The 22264-nt window shown below is 29.5% G+C and overlaps 2 protein-coding genes across 7 annotated transcripts; both read right to left on the reverse strand.

Moving 5' to 3' along the window:
- Nucleotides 1–6: 6 nt before the first annotated feature.
- On the reverse strand, nucleotides 7–9973 carry LOC105836807 (5-hydroxyisourate hydrolase). The gene is made up of 3 exons (XM_036295324.1): nucleotides 8671–9973; nucleotides 1707–1849; nucleotides 7–255 (listed from the first exon to the last, which is right to left on the reverse strand). Exons 1-3 carry the CDS (start codon nucleotides 8689–8691, stop codon nucleotides 30–32), a joined length of 390 nt encoding a protein of 129 aa, XP_036151217.1. The 5' UTR covers nucleotides 8692–9973; the 3' UTR covers nucleotides 7–29.
- Nucleotides 9974–15116: 5143 nt separating this feature from the next.
- On the reverse strand, nucleotides 15117–22170 carry LOC105833527 (putative leucine-rich repeat-containing protein DDB_G0290503). 6 transcript variants are annotated; one of them, XM_012675325.3, is made up of 7 exons: nucleotides 21815–22170; nucleotides 19896–20101; nucleotides 19129–19362; nucleotides 18160–18357; nucleotides 16147–16551; nucleotides 15907–16061; nucleotides 15117–15399 (listed from the first exon to the last, which is right to left on the reverse strand). In XM_012675325.3, exons 1-7 carry the CDS (start codon nucleotides 21996–21998, stop codon nucleotides 15174–15176), a joined length of 1608 nt encoding a protein of 535 aa, XP_012530779.1. In that variant the 5' UTR covers nucleotides 21999–22170; the 3' UTR covers nucleotides 15117–15173. The 6 variants fall into 6 exon arrangements, with proteins under 6 accessions (XP_012530779.1, XP_012530777.1, XP_012530778.1 ...); XM_012675323.3 differs by having other exon boundaries at nucleotides 18127–18357; XM_012675324.3 differs by having other exon boundaries at nucleotides 16147–16554; nucleotides 21815–22169.
- Nucleotides 22171–22264: the final 94 nt, after the last annotated feature.

The raw sequence follows: 22264 nt of genomic DNA on the forward strand, positions 1-22264 counted from the left end.
TGATGAAATCATCTTAAACGTGATGTCGATTATGACCCGCGATACGTGGTAAATCCGAAAGGATTCAGCAGCAGAGGAATATGATAGTGCTCGTTAAGGTGTTCCACGTCGAACACTACGTCGATCATCGGGTACATAGAAAGGGTTGCGATACGTTTGAAATAATTGTTCACCTGAAACTCGATCTTGAATCTGCCAGGGGCACAATTTTCACCCTGCAACAGATCTCCACAACGTCCATTTGAGTCTGTCGTGCTGTGCAAAAAAAAGTTGAAAAAATTAATGACAATGAATAAAAAATAAAGTCGACGCCCTTTCTCGTACATTCAACATTCAGTAACAATTTTGCTAATATCTACTACTGCGCCAATACAAAACTATGCCAATAAATGTTCTGTTCACGTACTTAAATATACATATAATAAACATACATAAATATAGTTTGAGTACCCATACAAAACAAGATATTCTATGAACATCCTAGAATATTCTATGAATATCTAGAATATTCATTGAAATTAACTAATAAAACTCGATTTGTGTTGGATGGGTTATATACAAAGTTTTGAATATTTAACGTTGTTTTTCCCAAAAACTATTATCTTTATGCCAAAAATCAATGGGACATAAAATGACCATTTCGATGAGATCTACAACTTTTATCTGAAATATTTTTCAAAGTTCCCATTATTTACGGAAATAAATAGAAAAAATTTTAATTTTTATAATTTTTTAAATGGTTTTTGCCATAAAAATCAAATTTGCGCCAATTTTTACTATTATATCCGTAATCAGCGCGTCAAAATACGTAAACATACATAGTTTCAAAAAAATTGAAGATCCGATGTTTTTGGAACTTTTCCCCAATCAAGAAAGGTCGACCGTTACAGAACTATTTTAACTCGTACAACTTTTTAAAAATATTTGAACACCAATATTATGACGTATTTTTCGAAGTTCCCATTATTTATAGAAATAAATAAAAGAAATCCTGATTTCTATGGTTTTTGAAATGGTTTTTGCCATGAATGGTTTTCAATATTTTCAATGTGTTTATCTAACATTATGTTATAACGTTTAGTAACATTCAAAAAACATTTTAACAAATAATTTAAAAATATTTTTAAATTATTTGTAAAGTAATGTTATTAATAGACTTTGGATTATATCCGAATTGCACATTTGTTATTTTTTGCATGTCCTATTAGAGCATTAATATAATATGAACAAATTATAATGTTTTTAACTAATTAATGTTTTTAGTTAGGAACATTATAATTTGTTCATATTATTAATGTTCTAATAGAATATATAAAAAATAATAAATATGCAATTTGCATATAATCCGAAGTCTAGTTACTAAGCTCTTATTAAGTAATAATTTAAAATATTTATAAAACATTAAATAATAATGTTTAAAAAATCCATATAAAGTTAATATTATAAAAATATTGATTAAATATTTCTTGCTGGGAATTTAGTAATTTTAATCCAAATGACATATAATATTAATGTTCTAATACGTATTACTGTTTTCCAGTATATACTGGTTTTCTCTGTGTTTTTTGGCAGACCATGCCTCTTTTTTCTTCCTTTCTAGCAGACATTCTTGAAAGTTATAAAAAATGACAAAAATATATAAAACTATAAAATAATAAAAATATAAAAAGTATATAAAAAAATATGTGTATATAAGCAAAACGCACCTTTCTTTCAAAAAAGTCCACTTCTCATTTTCGAACTTATGGAGGCGCACGATCAAATTATCAACAGGTCGACCTCTGCTAGTATCCAAAACATGCGTGGTAATACTTAATTTTTCTTCCTTTAGATTTACAGAGACGCTCATCTATCATGTAAAGAGACATAAGGAATATACAAATTATATGAACCAATGGAATTTCACAATTAGAATATGAATATGAACACAATTTTTATCTTTAACTTTGAATCTCTATTACTTACAAAAGACTTACATTATGAGTTAGTAATAATATTGTATATCATGTTGCTTTCACTTTATAATACCAACTAAAAGTTCAAAATTAAAAAATTGCGGGTTTCTTAAAATTTATTCTCTTAATAAAAAACAAAACAAAATACTGAGGTAAAATAATTTATTAGAAATTTGTAACAAATTATTTTATTGCACAATGTTAACATTGTTGTCGTAAATATCTAACTTTTGACCATGGAATCACAAAAAAAAACCATAAAAAGCTTGGCTTCTAATTTCGAAAAGTCAGAAAAGTGAATTGGTTTAACTCAGGACCACGTGCGAATATTTGATCGAGAAAAGAAGACATTGTCTCTGTATGCTATAGAGTCAAAGAAGTTACGTGGTAAAACCATGCCCCCCCTCCCTCCTCCTCAAAAGATACTAATGGCCTAGGAGTATGTAACACGCAGATTATGAACTTTATAAGCATTATGTAATAAGACATGTTTATAAGACGGAAATGCCGAGTTCGGTTCCTGAGCGAAGAGATCAAAAAAGGAGAGTAATTGCGATATAGCTGTCCGACACCTTGGTGTGTAGAGTTATAAAGTCTAACAGACCCCCTACACAAGGATTCATCTCCGACCAGGATATAATCATTGTTAGTCATTAAATAGAAAAACCGATTATTGATTTCCACATACGAAAACCATATTTTTGAAAAAGAAATTTTAATATTTACTATATCATATATAATTTGTATAATTCAATCATCAGTCATCAACTAGTTGTGTGGAATTATTATAAGACTTTTTAAAACTAAAAAAGCTATTTAATTATTAAATATAATATAACTTTACCACAAATATTTTACAAACAAATTTTTTTATTCAATTTTTTAACAAATAACGAATCGTTACTTTTTAAGTAAAGGTAACTAGTTACTTTTGAGAATTAGTAATGAGTAACTCCAAGTAGCAAAATAACGTCATAATGACGGTAAATTTTGGTTATAAAATGACCAATTGACATTTTAAACTAAGTTTCAAAAGCTCAAAAATGACGTCAAAATTGTCACATTCACGAAACGTCATTTCTTGACGTCTTATCGACGACTAAAACCAATGTATGACTTAACATTGACTTAAAAAAATATAATTTCCCGATCACCTACGCATCACTCAAGCCATAGTCACATTTATTAGAGCGTTGGTTAAAACTTTCGCATTCAGAAAAGCGATTACCCACTCATCTGAAGAGTCCACGAGAAAAACAAGGGTTGTCAATTTTTGAAAATTTTAAGTTAAATTTGGTGTTGCATACTTCTAAGGCCGGTATTCATAATTGGGTCTTATACTAAAGATCGTCTTAAGATGTCATCAACCAATTAGGCCTGATCTACAATAGCTGGAGTAAGCATGGAATAAGAAATAAGAGTAAGGTAATTTCCTTCTGCGCTGTGATTGACCAAGCGTTAAGAAAAGCAGGAGTAGAAGTAAGACGAAATGAAAATAATTTATTTCGCTTACACCCTTACGCCAGTTTTTTTACACTGGATTAACCCTTTTACACCTGATGGTCTTACTTCTTATTCCATGCTTACTCCAGCTATTGTAGACCCGGCCTTACAAAGCCGTATTAGTGAGACATTACTTAAGATAATCTTAAATATAAGACCCGACTATGAATGCCGGTCTAAGTGTGCTATTTTATACTAGCTAAATCATATTCCAAATACAGCTTTTTTTGTTTTTCTACATCCTTACAAAAAAGGTTTACAATGCAACAAGTGGGAATGTCGTATTAAAATATTGAAAGAAGAGGAACTGTTACATGAATATAATAACAAAATGTCAACAAAATTATGATTTACGAGCCCACATAGCAAATCGTGGAGAAACGGCAATTCCACGTTTACTCCATGACGTGGAGAACAACATAATTAATCAATTTTTAATCAAATATGACCTTAAAAAAAGTAAAACACCATACTAATTCTTAGTTATTGATCAATAAATAGGATCTAAAATCTGAATTATCAATGATCAATTATTTGACCCTACACAGAAAAAAAATGTAATACAGCCAATAACATATGTGATTTGGCGGGCTGCCAACTACATAAAATACTCAATACAATAATATTTGCTATTAATGCAAGTACAATGTTGATACTGCAATAGCATATATTATTGTATTGAGTATATATATTTTTAATTGGCAGCCCGCAATAACATATCTTATTGAATATATTGCATTTTTTTTTCAGTGTATAAGCGGACATATCTCGAACAATTATTGCTTTAAAACATAAAGTCTTTTTTTTTCTCAAATATACACCAATTGTTGTACTCGTTAAATGGTCATTTCTAGATCATTTCTAAATCAATTATAAACCTTTTTATTTAAAAGCTGTTTTTCCACACAAATATCTACACAAGTCATATAAATGAAAAACATTCCTTAAAACGCATTCAATTAAAGTGTCTCCACATAACAAGAAATAACATCATGAAAAAGTGTACGTTTGTGTAAAGAAAATAGTACACATAAAATTACATTATTTGTGGTGTGAAAAAAATTCAAATAAACGTCTTATTAATGAATTTTATAAAAAGCGTATAATTATTTTTTTGCAAAACTTTAAAAGTTTAATTTAATTATAGAAGCATATATATATATAAATATATACATATATACCCAGCAAACACAGAATATAGACGCAACATTGCACAGAAGTAACATGTGAGATAACAAATGTTACCTTACAATCATGTTAATGCAATCTAGATTGTTATCCGAGTACAATATAACGGTTTTATATTAATTTTTACATTTTTTTGTTATTTATTTGCAATATTGAAATAATACCCACACAGCACGGGGAGCTCCCGAGGAGCTTCCGAGGAGCTCACAAAATTTTTCATAAGCTTCATTTATGCTTCCAAAAAATTCGCACGGAGCTCCCTGGGAGCTGCTATGTCCGCTTTTGAGAGTTCCTTGAGAGCTTCATTTGAACTCGCAGGGAGTTTATAAATCATGTTTTAAGAGCTTCTTGCGAGCTTCAAAGTAATTCCCGGAAAGCTTTTATACAAGCTTTCTGAGAGCTTTATCTAAGCTCGCAAGGAGTTTAGAAATTATGTTTTAAGAGCTCCCTGCGAGCTTCAAAATAATTATTTTGAAGCTCGCAGGGAGTTCTTAAAACATTATTTCTGAACTCCCTGCGAGCTTAAATAAAGCTCTCAGGGAGTTCTCAAAAGCGGACATAGGAGCTGCCGGAAAAAATTTTATTTTCATATTTTCACAATTTTCGGAAGCCCTCTCTGAGTTGCGAAGCCCACGAACTGTCTTCGTGTAACAAAAACAATATATACTACACTTTGCTGCTAGTGAAGTACTAACTGCTAGGTAAGCCGTGAATGGTTTTCTTTTATAAGCCTTTTGGAGTAAATTTTCTCACGAGAAGGAGGAGCGCCGCGCCTTCGCCTAGTGGCGATCTTGCAAACTACTCGCGGCTATATGACTATACATGCAGTACATTAATTTACCCGATATGTTCAATCTCTGAAAGTTTGTTTTGTCAAATTTTGTAAACTTCTTGAAAACTCAGCAAAACGAACTCCCTGGGAGCTTGTTTTGTCGAATTTTGTAAGCTCCCCGGGAGCTCAGCAAAACAAACTCTCTGGGAGCTTGTTTTGTCGAATTTTGTAAGCTTCTCGGAAACTCAACAAAACGAACTCCCTGGGAGCTTGTTCTGTCAAATTTTGTAAGCTTCTTGGGAGCTTAGCAAAATGAACTCCTTGGGAGCTTGTTTTGTCGAATTTTGTAAGCTCCCCGGGAGCTCAGCAAAATGAACTCCCTGGGAGCTTGTTCTGTCAAATTTTGTAAGCTTCTCGGGAGCTCAGCAAAATGAACTCCTTGGAAGCTTGTTTTGTCGAATTTTGTAAGCTTCTCGGGAGCTCAGCAAAATGAACTCCCTGGGAGCTTGTTTTGTCAAATTTTGTAAGCTTCTCGGAAACTCAACAAAACGAACTCCCTGGGAGCTTGTTTTGACGAATTTTGTAAGCTCCTCAGGAGCTCAGCAAAATGAACTCCCTGGGAGCTTGTTTTGTCGAATTTTGTAAGGTTCTCGGAAACTCAATAAAACGAACTCCCTGGAAGCTTGTTTTGTCGAATTTTGTAAGCTTCTCGGGAGCTCAGCAAAATGAACTCCCTGGGAGCTTGTTTTGTCGAATTTTGTAAGCTCCTCGGGAGCTCAGCAAAATGAACTTCTTGGGAGCTTGTTTTGTCGAATTTTGTAAGCTTCCCAGGAGCTCAGCAAAATGAACTCCTTGGGAGCTTGTTTTGTCGAATTTTGTAAGCTCTTCGGGAATTCAGCAAAATGAACTCCCTGGGAGCTTGTTTTGTCGAATTTTGTAAGCTCCTCGGGAGCTCAGAAAAATGAACTCCCTGGGATCTTAATCGGAGCTTTGTGTTATATGGGTAGTAACATAACAACACTTATATAACGGATTTTATATTGAAGTTATATTGATATTATATAATATTTTATATAATATTCGTATTGCGCAATACAGATCTATTATATTGATATTATATTTAATATAAATTACGCGAGAAAACTTTTGGCAGTGCCATTTCGTGACGCAATACATATCCGCTGCAGGTGTTCTGGCAGAACGAGTCTGATGGTACCGGTGTACTCGAGCGGTGCTGATTTAATTGTTAAGTGTGATCGTGATTAATGCGACGGTGCGACGATTCTGAGTTTCAGCGCGATCCAGACCATCCAAGCCCAAGGAAGTCTTATCGCTGTGTCTTGCTGCATGAGACACAAGATCTATTTTATCCGAGGCAATCCTTTTTATTTTTCCATTAAATTTTGTACTAAATTTACAATTTGGCAGTAGAAAATATTGTACAGCTATATTTTGTAATTATTTTCAATAATATGTAATTGATCATTCCAGATATTCAGTTTGCAAGATTGAGGTTAGTCTGCAAATTTATAGCAAATTTAATAAAACCATTAATCTCAATATAAGATTACAGTCATATAATTAAAATATAATTGTTGCATAACATTTATGTTTTATCTCAGTTACATGTTATATTTATATAATATAACTATAACATTGTATGAGTGGGAAATTACAATTAACATAGACGTTACATGTAACGCACATATTATATTGCGTGTTACTTCCCGTTTTATTGTGCCAACATTGATGTTATGTAATTGTGTTTGCTGGGATATATACCTATATTATGTTTCTTTATTTAAATATCCGGTAATATAATTAATATTACCGGAATTGACATTTTAATATTGGTTTACATTAAGCCATTATGGAGTTACAATTGATTTTAATATTTCAAGTTAAAAATATTGAATTTGTTTAATGTAGAATTGGGCAATAATTGACAATTTTATATTTAGCTTGTGATTGATCTAAAATTGCTTTATTTTGTGGATATACTTAGACTTACCCAGATAGCAAAATATCTCCAAAATTCCTGCAAAACTGATAAACGCTATTGAAAATATTGGTAAATTATTGGTCTAAGTATATCCACAAAATGAAGCAATTTTATTAATTCCACATCAATCAAATTGAATATTTTTAACTTGAAATCTTAAAATTAATTGTAACTCTATAATGGCTTAATGTAATCCAATATTAAATGTCAATTTTGTATTAATTACAGAATATTTAAATAGAGACCCAGATAGCACCACGAATTCGAAAAGAATTCTTTTTGAACACCCAAATTTTGAAATGAAGTCTTTTTCTAACCCATTTCTGCACCAAAAGGATTCTTAAAAGTTCAAAAAAAGATCATTTGTATGTCATCAATTCTGAACCCCTTTTGCATATAAAGTTCATTTTATGTTCTATAAGAATTCGCATTGAATTTAAAATTATTTTTTAATAGTATTCTAATAGAACTTTATCGAAATACTTTTTTGAATTTATTATGATTTTTTTAATAGTACAAAAAGGAATTGCTTTTTGGTGTAAAAAAGGATAATAAAGAATTTTTTGAAATTAAAAAAAATGTTAATTTAAAAATATACTGCTACAAAAATAAAGAATTTAGTATATTATTATTATAAGTGAGAAACTCTCTTATTGTTACGGGATCACCCGTAACAATATTTGACCACGTCCCAATTGACTACCGCTTTTCTAATTGGCGGTCCAACGGAAAAACTCTAAGCATTCATTGCTGTAAATGGTTGTGGTCAATTGCAACGTGGTCAATCGGGACGCTCCCATTGCTACTACACATGTATAAATTATGTATAAAATTTTCGCATATTTTATTGTAGTATATTATTGAGTTAACATTTCCTGATTTTATATAAAAATAATGTACTTTTTACAATCTTTTTTACAAATTTTTTATTAAACGCGTTATTATATGTTTATTATAATAAAAAAAATATTTATTTAGTTATATATCAAATTTATGACAAATTATATATATAAATATATATATGTATATATATATATACAATGCTACACAATAAAAAGGCATGTTAATACAAGATAATTTTTTATGTAATTTAATTTATCTGTAATGTCTAAATTATGAAATGAATAAATAATTTTTTTTCCTTGGAAAGAATGTAATGCTAAACTTAAGTTTACATAAAAAATAAATACAGAATGTGAAAAAAATAAACTCAGTACAAGCAAAAGTCGTACATGCAAAGTTATACTTACCGATTTTTCGGTAGATTCCATCTTAACAAGAGATTAATTCAATTGCAGTAAAAAAATTTACTGTTATATTATTAGTGCAATATAATGCTTTCAAGATTTATAAGTTGACAATTTCACAAACGCAAATTGAGGGGCGGGAAACGATATCATTGTACACAACAATTATTATGTCACGACGAGAAGTGACGCGATAACCAATTACTCTGCAAGTTTCAATAAGTTCAGAAATAAGGGTTATTCAAAATTTGAATCTTTTTGCTAATAAAAGCCTTGTTAGAAAAAATAAAATTGCAAATAAAAATTAATTTTTTATGGCGATATAAAATACAAATTAACATAAAAAAGCTTATCAATAATTGATGTTTGTATTCCAATCAACTTATCGGGTAATACTGCAGAAAATAATATTATAATTGTTGTGTTATTTTTTCGATACCCATTTTTTAATTTAATATAGATATATCAATGTTTCCGATAAAAAACTACATTTAGAACGTAATCTATATACAATACAAAATCAAAATGTTCATTCTTCGTAAAAGAATTTCTTGAAAATTTCTAGTTTTCAGAAATTTTATTAAAAACTTCAGATTAAGGAATTTTTTTAATATAGCTGTGAAATAAATTATCATTCAATGTTTCTTAATCATACAATCATAAAGAAAAATCATTCAAGTTTTAAATAGTAATTCTAAAAATTCTAAAACAAAATATTATATAAAATAAAATAGCATTAAATGATCTGTCCGCAACACAAGGATTTATCTCACTAGAAGTACAGAATTCGAAAAGTGATTAAACACACAACACCAAATTAGAACAACGTATCAATTTTAATTCTCAATAATTTTTTAATGAAAACTCGCATGAGAAAGTTAATGTACATGGATGTATATTTATTGGTAATCAATTCTATTGGCATTTCATATTATTAAAAATTAGAAAAAAATTAGAAAAAATGATAAAATACAATTTTCTCAAAAAAGACAGAATAAAAAAATTCAAAAATTTCCTTGAAAGTTCCAAGAAATTCCATAAAATTTTATTAAAAATTCAGAATTTTTAAGAATAAAAAGAAATTTCATGAAAATTTTCTCAATTTTTTCCTGGTAATAAACACTCTGCGAAATACACAAAACTTTGATTTGTCACTTTTTATGACGCGAATTTATGGAGTTTATTGTAACATTTATTAAACTTCAATAACTTAAGGAAACGATTCGCATTACTTCACTATCGGTACGCCCAGTATTCGCGTCGCAAACATAACTAGCTTACGCTCATATATACATGCAGTTTCTAAGAGATTGTCCGGATATAAATAGAACGGATCAAAGGTCAAGGAATGTTTTAGCAGTACAATCGAAAGATTAATTATTGCTTGTTCACATTTATTAATGTTTAATAACATTGTTTTCTAAAAAAATACATATACATTTTCTTTCTTTTATGTAATTTGATTCAAACTCAATATGTGAAAATAATATATATATAGTATTTAAAAAAATGATTCTTAAATATAATACGTGAGAAAAGAAACAAAATAAAATACATATATTTTTAGAACGCTCCAAAACTAATGTTCGCAGTTATCAAAACTCACACCCACCAATTCTTACAGAAATTGATCATTATATACATATAAATCATTATCAGGATTTAATTTATAATAAAACTCGCTCTAATGGCTTCTGCACACTGGATACGGTAATGTTTGCCGCGCAGCAGAAATTAACGCAGCAAAAAAACAACTAAATCCTCACCGCGCTTTTAAACAATTTTTTAAAATTCAGACATTAAATTATCATTTTATAGTATTAATACTTATCAGAGTCCATAAAGATGCATTTCTAACTAATTTCATGAATATAAAATCTCATATTGTAGTTGCAATGCTTCATAGACTGTTAAAACAAATTAAAACCAGAATTAAAACGAACATCGTAACCATATTCGCAACAATAATTCTGCTCAGTATGGGCATTGATTGAGCTGGCGTCAAGATATTAGACCACGAAAAATTTTGTTATAAGCATCTCATTTCAAAGGTTCCTCATATCAAACATCAATAGAAAACATCAATAGAAAACTTAAACGGTTTAAACTTACAATCTTACATCGATTGTTCACATCATGCTTACACAGCCGCTATTAACCATTTGTAATATTTTAGTGCTATTTATATTTATTATACTCGGGTTGACCTGCAACACTTTGTCTTATACCATTTCATTTCTGACCGCTTTACACTAGATTTATCAAAGTTTTTTAACATTTATTTCTATTCAGTGGAACTTCGCGTTAGTAGAAAATATCCCCTCCGTATGCACTCGGTGGAGTAGCGTAAGTGGGGGCTAAATGATAATGCCGCTTCGCCTGAATTTCATAGAGTAGGAATAAAACTCAACAATAGAAGAGATTTGTTTTTTATTCCTGCACTGCTGCACTGGTGCAATAAGTTAGAATAAGACAAATATACTTTTTCTCATTCTTACTTATTGCACTAGTGCAGCAGTGCAAGAATAAAAAACAAACCTAATATCACTCCGCGTTTGTAGACTAGAGTTCCAAACAGTCTACTAACGCGGGGTACTTGAATTTTCCAGGGTACTTAAATTTTTAACATTTTTTTTACTTTCGTGACTCTGTGTAAAATCTGACTTAATTTATCGTAACACTCCAAAAAATGTATTTTGTGTTCAAAATAACTTTTCCCATAATCTCATATTCTAAGCTTAATGTTTTATAATAAACATATTCCTCTCTTAATAAAGTAAAGCATTCATCGCAAATTTAGGATATATTCTGTTTTCCTTTTGTATTAAGAGGAATATGTTATTTAAAAAAGAATATGTTGATTTGAAGCAGAGTAGCCTCTTACATGTAGCACAATAAAAACGAATAGTGAATTTCTCTATTTGTAAGAATATTATGTTTATACTATCTTTCTCTTGATTTTAAGAGGGGAATTCTTTCGAGCCACAAATAATAAGCGTAAAATCCTCTAAGATTTAGAGACTTTCACTTATACCGAAATTATTTCTTTTGGGTGAACCAATCATTTTGTGGCACAACATAAATTCGTACCATATCTTTGACATCTGCCAATCTCGAAGTGAATTTTTCTTCTTTTACCGTTTTTACTATTTCTAATTTGATATCCATAATTTGTAACGTGTTTACAACGGAAATAATGTTTACTATATCCGTGCTTAGATTCAATATTTTAATATCTTCTCAACAAAGAAATCTTCCACCTCTAGGTCGTTAATGATGCGTTGTTTTTTAATGTAATCATTATTATTAGCTGAAGATGGCTCGAAAGATGAGCCAAAACGTATAATATACTCGAATCGAAATGTTAATTGTATTGAATTACTTTCATGTACCAAGTACTGCGTATGACTCGTATTTGTCAGTCTATATATTTTTTCTTGCCAGTATGAAGAAGCCATAATTCGTATCTCTTTCTTTTTCTTACATCATATAACAATTCTTATAATTAACTTATCTATATAAACACATTTTATCTGTAAAAATATTAAAAGTATTATTATTATTTTTATTATTATCATTATTATTATTATTATTATTATTATTATTATTATTATTATTATTATATAATCATAAATTATAATCATATAGATATGTCCAAAATTATTAGACACCCTTGATATAAATTCAAGTTTAAATTAATATTATGGTATTTATTCTCTAATTCGTGAGAACGATCTGATCAATTAACATAATTAATACGTCCAGCGTTCCACACGAAGAACATATGGGCATGTAACGAGTTGACAAATTTTTATCTTCGGTGTAAGGAATTTCTCCATGTTACGCATACATCATGCATACAGTAATCAAAACTACTAAAAATAGAAATCCTTGTAGATGGAAATTTCTTTTCGAAAGTAATATTATAGATATAAAATATGGGCCGCGTGAAGTAACATTATAGAATATTAAAAAATATACCATCCCAAATTTTTATGAAAATTAAAAAACAAAATCGGAAAAACGGAATAATGAGAATCAATCAGAATCACGTAAACTTATTCCATTCTGATTTTTAGGGTTTTATATCGAGTATTTTTTACGGAAACAGAATGCTTTTGAAAATCAAAATACACTGAGTTAATACATGATTTTTCATACACGTCATTGCGTTTATATAACGCAAATATCTGGCAATCTGAGAGATAAGAATATTGTAAAAAACACTATTGAAACTACTACAAGCTAGGGTTGTTACTTTCTGATAATTTCAAACAAGCATAAATAATAATAAAAATTATATTAAAATTTTTCTAAACTAAACTTTTTTTATTAACATGTATCCAAAAAAATGTTAATGTAAACAGATTTCTCGATCAATATCACAACATGTAATAATTTTTGTATCTATTCAAATTTTTGCTGTCACAAAGATCTGTAAATTTTGCTTCTGTTAGACTGATAAACATAATATATACATATCACAGTATTTGCTAATCATTTATCTACCTTAATTAATTTTTACAATTTTTGTTGTAGTTACAAGATCCTTTTTTTTTTTTTTTTTTTAAGTATAAAATCATCCTTTACTCTTTTTATTTTCATATATACTTCAATTGTATAAAAAAATTAAAATTCTATGAGACCTATTTAAATATATTTTCAAATAAAAACATGTCAATGATTTGCTTGAAGATCCTTTTAAGTTTCGTTAAATCATTTTTATTCATAGTTTACATCTTACGAAAATAACAAATTAGGCACAATAACAAGTACATATTAAAGATTTTTTTGGAATATATTTTGAATTAAGAATTATTTCTTACATTTCTATTAATTTTCTAGCTAAAACGAAATAATTTCAATCGGAATTCATATAAAACACAATAAAAATATAAGAAATAATTGAGTAATTTTGAATAAAATCCATTTCAAACAATTTCACCATACATTCTGTTGTTATGAAAAAGGGCAAAAAGCAATTTGATAATAATAAACTCTGACAAAGTATGGGATAAAGTAGCTTATATGTGTATTTTCTTATACAAAATTACAAAATTAGTGACAAATTTAGCAAAATATATTTTAATCATAAGCGATAACAAAGTATTTAATATTAATAAATTGTAAATAAAGATTTCAGTTTACAATACACTTTGGTTTTATTTATTTTCATAAAAATATTAATACATAGAAAAATATTATGTCTAATAATTTTGGACACGGTTATAATTACAAATATTATTTATATAATATAAAAATAATTAGAATAATTAGAATAAAAATGATTTTTTCGTAACTGTCTCTATTAAGAAGAAATTTACATATTTAATAGCAATCTATGCTGTTCAAAAAATGTTTATGCTTGCATTTAGTTTAAATTTTGAAGTTGAAAATAAAAATAGAATTTTAGTTGAAAATAAGTTTTGGATAAAAAAAATATATGAGAAAAATTTTCACTGACTCAAAAGTTAAAAATAAAACACAAAACAAGTAAGCTATGTCCTTCCTCTTTACATTTTCGCATAAAAAATTATAACATCCTATTTCTGTAGCTTCTAACAATGTGAAAATAAACAGCGATTTAACTGTATTATTTATTTGTATGATTAAGTAACAAAGCATGTTCACGTCACTATATTTTGTTGGTATGATAGATATCGTAATCTGACTAGTCGTTAACTTAACGATTAATATCTCACTTCGCAGGATAGAACAACACTTTTCATTCCTAGAGTCTTTCGTACAAAAAGGCTTAATTATATTTTTATCAAAATTTAAGGAGATACTAAACTGCTGTTTTATCACTAATTTTTCAGACAATAAAATGTTTTTATTGATTGTATGGAATTGAAAATCCTTCTCCAAAATTAAAGTACAGATAATAACACGGTGCGCTGCGATCAATTTCATACGAAAAACGAAAGAAAGTTAGAAAATTATAGTTTTGTTATCGACTTCTGTAGTCGGCTCGTGAAAACATTTGCTGCGTATAAAAGTTTTAGATTTTGTACGTATAAAATAAGCATGAGGCGCACTTGGTATTTCAACAAAGAACAATACTGTGCTTTTAAAATAAGCCTAGGAACTCTAGAAAAAAAGTTTTCCGTGTTTATCAACAGAATTGTACAATTTGTTCCAATGTACAACTTTTTATTGCATTTACAGAATTAAAAATCCTCTACAATTAAAGTATAGACGATAACAGCGTGCAGAATACATAAACTTTAATTCTGGAAAAGGATTTCTAAATCTATAAAAAAAATACATACAAAATTTTGTTAATGACGTACCCAAATGACTCTACATTATCGACCTCGATCAAGTTTGACGAGCAGTTCAACATCCCCTTAAAAGAAAAATCTTAAATTATTCTTAAAATATTTACTAAACATTAAAATTCTTTAAATTTTTTAAATCTTTGAGCCAGTGAAAATCCTCACATATAATTTTTCTATCTAAAACCTGCACAGACGTTTGTGAAAGTTTCACTCATTCTATTATACTTATGTTCCACGATAGATTGTATAGCCAAAGGGACTCAATAAAAGAGGTATATGATAGTGAACATTAGGGTTCTTTACATCAAATACGATCTCGACGAACGGAAACATGGTCTCTATTCTTTTCAGTGTAAAATACTTATCAACATCAAAGTGAATCTTGTAACGGCCGATTGTACCATTCACCTTTTCTACTAGATCATTACAGTAACCTTCCGCAGATGTATTACTGAAAAAAAAATTTTTTTTTGTTTATCACACTTACATTCCTGCTATAATTCAGATTTGTTTAACTAAGGAAAATGCATATGGATATTAATCTTAAAGTTATATATATTTTTTATCATTTGTCTTCTTGTTTTGTGTTCTATTACAAAAATATATAAAGTAATTATATAAAATATTTTAATAATAAAAACACATTTGCCATCAAATTTTGATTTTTTTTTATTTTAGGCCTATAGAAAATTATATTCAGCGCCGATTAGCTATGTCTTCGCAAATCGAACCATTATGAAAGAAGTAAAAGTTCAATATAGACAAAAAAATTCTGATATTCTGACGAAACATATCTTTTATGTGTTAAAATTTTAAAACTAGTCAAAATTAGTTTGTTTTAAAAGAATTCTTAAAAAACTTTATTTTTCGATTTCTAAACAAAACTCCCCTCTTACTACTACAAAGAAAATAAAATAATAATTATAATAAAATAATTATAACTGAAAAAAACACGTACGTTTCATTCAAGAAAGTCCATTTACCATCCATTAGTTTATATAAGCTGACTTGTAATCCACTAATTGGAATTCCTTTGACAGTATCCACAACGTATGTAGAAATGCGTAATTTTTTTGATGTAGTCTGTTTTATTAATTGTCTTGCTGAAACATTCTAAAATAAACAAAAACAATGATAATCTGCATTTTGAATTATATAAAAAATTAATGCAGATTGCAAATTATTAATCTTCTCTTACTTTTTTAGATGCTATTTTAGTGCCAGCTGATTGTTGATTGACAGTTGCTGCAGCAGTTGATTGCTGGCTGGTGCCAGGAGTAGCTGTTTGGTTGGTTTCAGATGATTCTATTTTGACTTTGTTGTTCGACTCGTTCATCGTGACCTTTTTCTGGTCGGCTACCATCAGTGTTGTTGGCTTACCCTTAAGTTTGGTCAGCACATATTGCGTGCCCGGTTGAAATGTACCACCAGTTAGTGTAAACGTTTTGTTACCGCACATCAAAGTGATGGTCTTTTGAGTCTTCGGCGCGATCGGCACAAAATTAATCGCATTTTGAATAGGTGCTGTACTCGTCGAGATATTTGTCTGATAAGCTGTGTTCAGTAACGATGAGGTGACGACCAGATTACTTTTACTGTCTTCCTGCTGTCAAATATTTTAAGAAAATACTTTTTTAGATTTGGCTAATTATAATATCCAAAACTGAGCAAATGATTTTTAATATAAGATTTAAGGGCATGCTGGAGTGACGAACTCGGTCGAACTTGATCGAGGTCGATAATGTAGAATTAGTGTATTGATATCAGTCTATATCAAAAACAAAACTTTTGTACGTTGCTCTACTTATTAACTTTTCATGGCACACATACGCCTAAATTTTCGTAAAACAATTTTGTCTCGTGTTCCTTTTAGCGCTTACAGCGCTTGTAAGCATCATTTGTCCTTGTTTAATATTTGATGAACAACAAGAGTAAAATGATGCTCACAGCGCTGTGAGCGTGAAAGTGACACAGCTTGAAAAACTTCACATTGTTCCTGTCATCTTCACGTCTAGAGTCTCTAATTTTGTTAGTACAAATTACAGATGTTTTATATTGATCAAAAATTGTTCTGACGTAACAGCTCCACACATCATTCTTGACTACAAAATGGTGAAAATATCATAAATTATAAAACTTTTCCCTATAACAATTATAAAAGTTTTTCGGCATAAATTTTGCAATCCAAACTAGTAGTAATCCATATACTTTTATTCTGAAGGATTTCCAAATCTATAAAAGCAATAAGACATAATCGTTCGACAAAAGGCACTGTGTTTTATCAGTAAAACAAACCTGCCTCCAGCATCCCTTTAACTAAATAATTTAACTACACTTAAAATTGATTTCTAAAAAATTGTAAATGGTCGAGTAAGAATTAACAAGTAATAAATGACTGTGAAAGATTAGTAAAACAAACAAAATTGTTAATTTAATAAAATGTTAGTTTAATGTCAATTTAATAAAATTGCATATTATAATAAAAAATGTTCACTCAAATTTCGTAAAAGAATTCTCTAAGAATTCTCGGATTTTCCAGAAACTTTGTTCAAAATTCTAAGTTAGAGAATTCTTCAATGCAATTTAAAATAAATTTGTTTTATTATACATTTTTACTGTTCCTCTTAAATATACGATACACAGAAAAGCCACATTAAAAAATAATTTAAAATTTTAAACCAAATATGACGATCTATCTACAATACAAATTCACTTCACTACAGAATTCGAAAGATGATTAAAATATAAGACTAATTTTGATTATATTGTCACTAATTTTTTCATAAAAACTCGCAAAAATATTCATAGATACATTATGCCATATTACTGCTGATCTATTTACATTATTAAGAAAAAATTAAATTTGTCTGAGAAAGATAAAATTAAAAAAGTAAAAATTTCAAAAATGTCTGAGTACCAAAAATTCCATAAGAATTCCATGCTTTTCAAGAATAAAAAATGAACTCCCTGAAAATTCCAACTTTTTCCAATAAACACTCTGTACAACATAAAACCTGTGCACTAAATATAAATATATTAAATATATATTTTCATTAACATCATAATTTAACTTTTGCTCATTTTACTAGGTTTTATACACATTTATTTATTAACATTAATTTTTATAAGCAGTTTTAAGTGTTCTTATTTTTCTATCTTTAAAAAAATAGCCACTTACAAGGACTTGTCCATTTTTGGTGGCTCTGATTACCGTTTTTTCATTTTCATGCAATTTTGATGTTTTCTCGATATCGTCGTTCACTGACTCGGATAGACCAGATATATCATTAGTGGACTCCACGATCATCTCCATCTGCACATTTTCCTGACTCCCGATTTCCTCTTCGAGATACTCACTGTGAACATGGGCCATCGCCTCTGCTAAAGGATCTCTCTCTCTACACTTTTGCTGTACAACACATGGTTTAAAAATATGGTTATATATAACTCAAAAACAGCAACTGTATTATAATAAACAATATTATTAAGTGTTTACTCAAATTTTATAAAATTTTCTGAGAATTCTCAGATTTTTCAAATAATAAGAATTTCAGAGATTTTATTGAAAACATTTGTTTTAAAGCATTTAAATAAGATTAAAGAATTTTTTAATACAGCTTTAAAATAAATTTATTTTATTATCTCTTTTAATGTTTCTTATATAATCATACAAAGAAAAGCCACTTAATTTTTAAATAATTTTTTAAAAATATGAACTAAATATGGCATATAATAATTTATCTGTTATACATGAATTTAGCTCATTAAAAGTACAGAATGCGAAAGGCAATTAAATAATAAATGTATCAATTTATCAATTCATCAATTATTGTTTTCTATCGTCACTCATTTCTTTATAAAAACTCGCAAGTTACGTTCACATGAATAGACGTAGATGTGTATACTATTATATTACTAATTAATTGTTGATACTTTGTATTATCAAGAAAAAAAATAATCAAAGAAATAATTTTTTCAAAAAGACAATTTAAATTTAAAAACAAAATTCCAACAATTTACCTGACTTTAGATAAAATTCCAATAAAATTTAATTCAAAAAAATTCAATTATTTGCAAGGATAAAAAATAAATCTTAAAAATCTAGGTTCTTTTCTGATTGTAAAAATGCCATATAAACAATACTTTCTATCATACATGCATAACTTATTGTGTAAATTACCTCGGGCAATAATTTAATCTTTTTTATTACAGATGTAGAATCTTCATTGGATTGGCTATTATCCGTATCATCCACCATCACTTTTTCATCTTCCTGCTCCATGCTGTCTTCCACAAAATTCTCTTTTACATCTTCGAATTCCATTGTATCCTCGTCCGTTTCTAATCTTTCAACGACGTACTCGATGTCATCATCATTGTCTTCGACCAATTCCGTTTGAGATTCATCCATAGTCTATGTAAATAAAAATTATATACATATTGCGTCTCATTTACTGTACAGCACTCTTAGCCTTTTTCTAGTCTCTCTTAACTTTGTTATTTAATTATTTAATTATCTCGATTAGATAATCACAGATTCTTAAAATGTAGCAAAATTTTATGAATACTACTATGTTTCAATGTATAAATTTTTAATTATATTGTAAACTTTTACTATCACTTTAATCACATTAATTTATCACATTTTCATGTATAGAATATTATATATTTTTTTCCTTTCTTTTTAATGACATACAACTTTTATATCATAAAAAATAAGCCGTAAAAGAATAAACTGATTGTCTTGTGTAACATTGTGTATAAATAAAAATAAAAAATTTGTATGCGTGTAAATGTGTGTGTGTGTGTGTGTGTGTGTGTGTGTGTGTGTGCGTGTGCGTGTGCGTGCGCGCGCGCGCGTATAAATGTAAATTAAAAGAAATATTTGTAGAATAAATTAGAATTTTTGATAAGACACACAAAATTTGATGAAAAATATATATTGACCTCAACTTCTTCCATAAGTGCAACTTCTGGTGCATCGGACTCCGACTTCCGTGCCTGTTTCTCTTCCAATTGATACGATAAAGCTGAGCGCTGATGCTTCATTGTGCACGTATGCTTCAACAATGACAAACGATGTGCATGTAAATTCTTCTTGCAATACAGGCAGTAAGCACGAGTTGGTTGAGAGGGTACTGAAGTCAACCATCCTACACACACAAAAAAATATATATACATATATATTAAAATTATACGTGTGTGTGTGTGTGTGTGTGTGTGTGTGTGTGTGTGTGTGTGTGTGTGTGTGTGTGTGTGTGTGTGTGTGTGTGTGTTTAATGTGTCTAATTTCATCCAAAATTTCTCCCACCTGTTAGCATTCTGTGTATGCCATAGAGTGACACAAAAAAAGTAAAATATAAATAGGAAATTTACAAAATGTAAATAAACAATTTGACTATTCACAATCAGCATAGCAATAACATTACACTAGCAAATAAAAAATGTTGATTTCCTTAGTGTTTACATTTTTTATGTGTAACAGCATAATATAAGTTTAAGTACATCATTAAAAAATATTTTAAAATGATCTCTAAACCTATCTATATGAAAGGGCTTTTTAATGTAATTTATAAATTTATAATATCTGTATATCAATTATATATAGTTATATAACAATTATATATATAATATGTACATATTTTATTTTAATAGTAACATTTTTATAAAAAAGAAAAAAATTAACACAATATGTCAAAATATAATGTTATCCTACACAAGAGAAATTAAAATAATTAACAATAAGAAATTTCCTTTATCGTATAATACATGTATATAATTGAAAAATATTACAAATATATGCTTCCTATTTTGGTTCATGTATTTATAATTAAAGATCTTTTAACTCTATAATACAATATCAGCTAAAAATTATTGAAATTTAAAAACTGCAGATTTTCTAGATTTTAGCTTTAACTTACAGTCGCATTGAAAGTTCATCAATCATATTGATAGTTTTTCTTACATTTTTTTTTTAAATTGTGTGTGTGTGTGTGTGTGTGTGTGTGTGTGTGTGTGTGTGTGTGTGTGTGTGTGTGTGTGTGTGTGTGTGTGTGTGTGTGTGTGTGTGTGTGTGTGTGTGTGTGTGTGTGTGTAAATGACAAAACAATTACTTATTACATGTTTTACATAAAAGAAATAAATTCGTACTTCGCAAATGTGATTGATACTTTTTTTCAGGTTACCAATTTAACGACTATTGTAACCAGTGTAATCCAACTTAAAACTAACTTTCTATTCACAATTTATTTGCAGAAAAAAGTTATTATTAAAAATCTTGACAAGCTGGCTAGTCACAAATATTCCGTTCGACATCCAACGACTTCCTTTTAGACCAAATTCCCATTCGAGAGTCTCTAGCAGCCTCTAGTTCCCATGGAGTCCCTCATTTTCGAACAAAAAATAAATAAATAAAATAAAACCAGCGAACGCGCGCGAAAGAACGGAGCTCCACATCGTCGCAGTCTGCCAACGTACCACCGATAGACCTAGCTTCGAACGAGAGATCCGTTTATCCTGATGTTGCAGCAGAATAGCAAATAAATTTATAATAAATTTTAAATGAGTTCCAAGTAGTTAAATAAGTTTTTTACGCAGAATTGTTCAATTATCTTCTAGATTTCCATTCGCGTTTTCTAGGAAAAAAACAGAATAATTCTAGAAAAGGGAATCCATTCCGGAACAGTTTCATATAAATACGTGCTTTAAGAATCAATCAGTGGACTAGAGTATACAGAAAATTCATCCAGAATGCACCCTAGAGCAACGCGAAAAGGGACCCTATGGAGCCCCTGCAAACGGCGCGAAAGAATGAAAGAGACAAAGAGATACAAAGACAGAGGAGAGAGGGAGAGGGAGAGAGATACCTTTGAAATCGGACGCCTGTTCCCATTCCTTCCTGTAGCGTTGTGTGTAAACTCGGGTCTTCGCGTGGCTGATCTTCCCGGTCGGCGTAAGCCGTGGGGTCGACGTGGTCATCAGATTTCTGCATATCACGCCCTGCTCGGCGATGAGCGTGATGGATTGCGGCGTCTGCGGCGGACTCTCCATTCAGCCGCTCGAAGATATCGAATTCCTCGAGTGTCGGGGAGATATTTAAAATCACTAAATAGTTTTTTCTTTCCGTCACCACGGCCACCTGGTACGGATCGAGATACCCCGAAGAAAACGTAACGTGACGATGATCTCTAGGTTCCTCTCGCCTAGGTATCCCCGAGGTATCTAACTCCCTAGCGTAATGGCCGACACTACTGCGCGGGACGAAGCGAAAGTGCAAGATGGTCATCGACTCGACGGATGTCAAAGATGGCGGATAT

The sequence above is a fragment of the Monomorium pharaonis genome, chromosome 1, assembly GCF_013373865.1.
Source record: "Monomorium pharaonis isolate MP-MQ-018 chromosome 1, ASM1337386v2, whole genome shotgun sequence".
Lineage (NCBI taxonomy): Eukaryota > Metazoa > Arthropoda > Insecta > Hymenoptera > Formicidae > Monomorium > Monomorium pharaonis.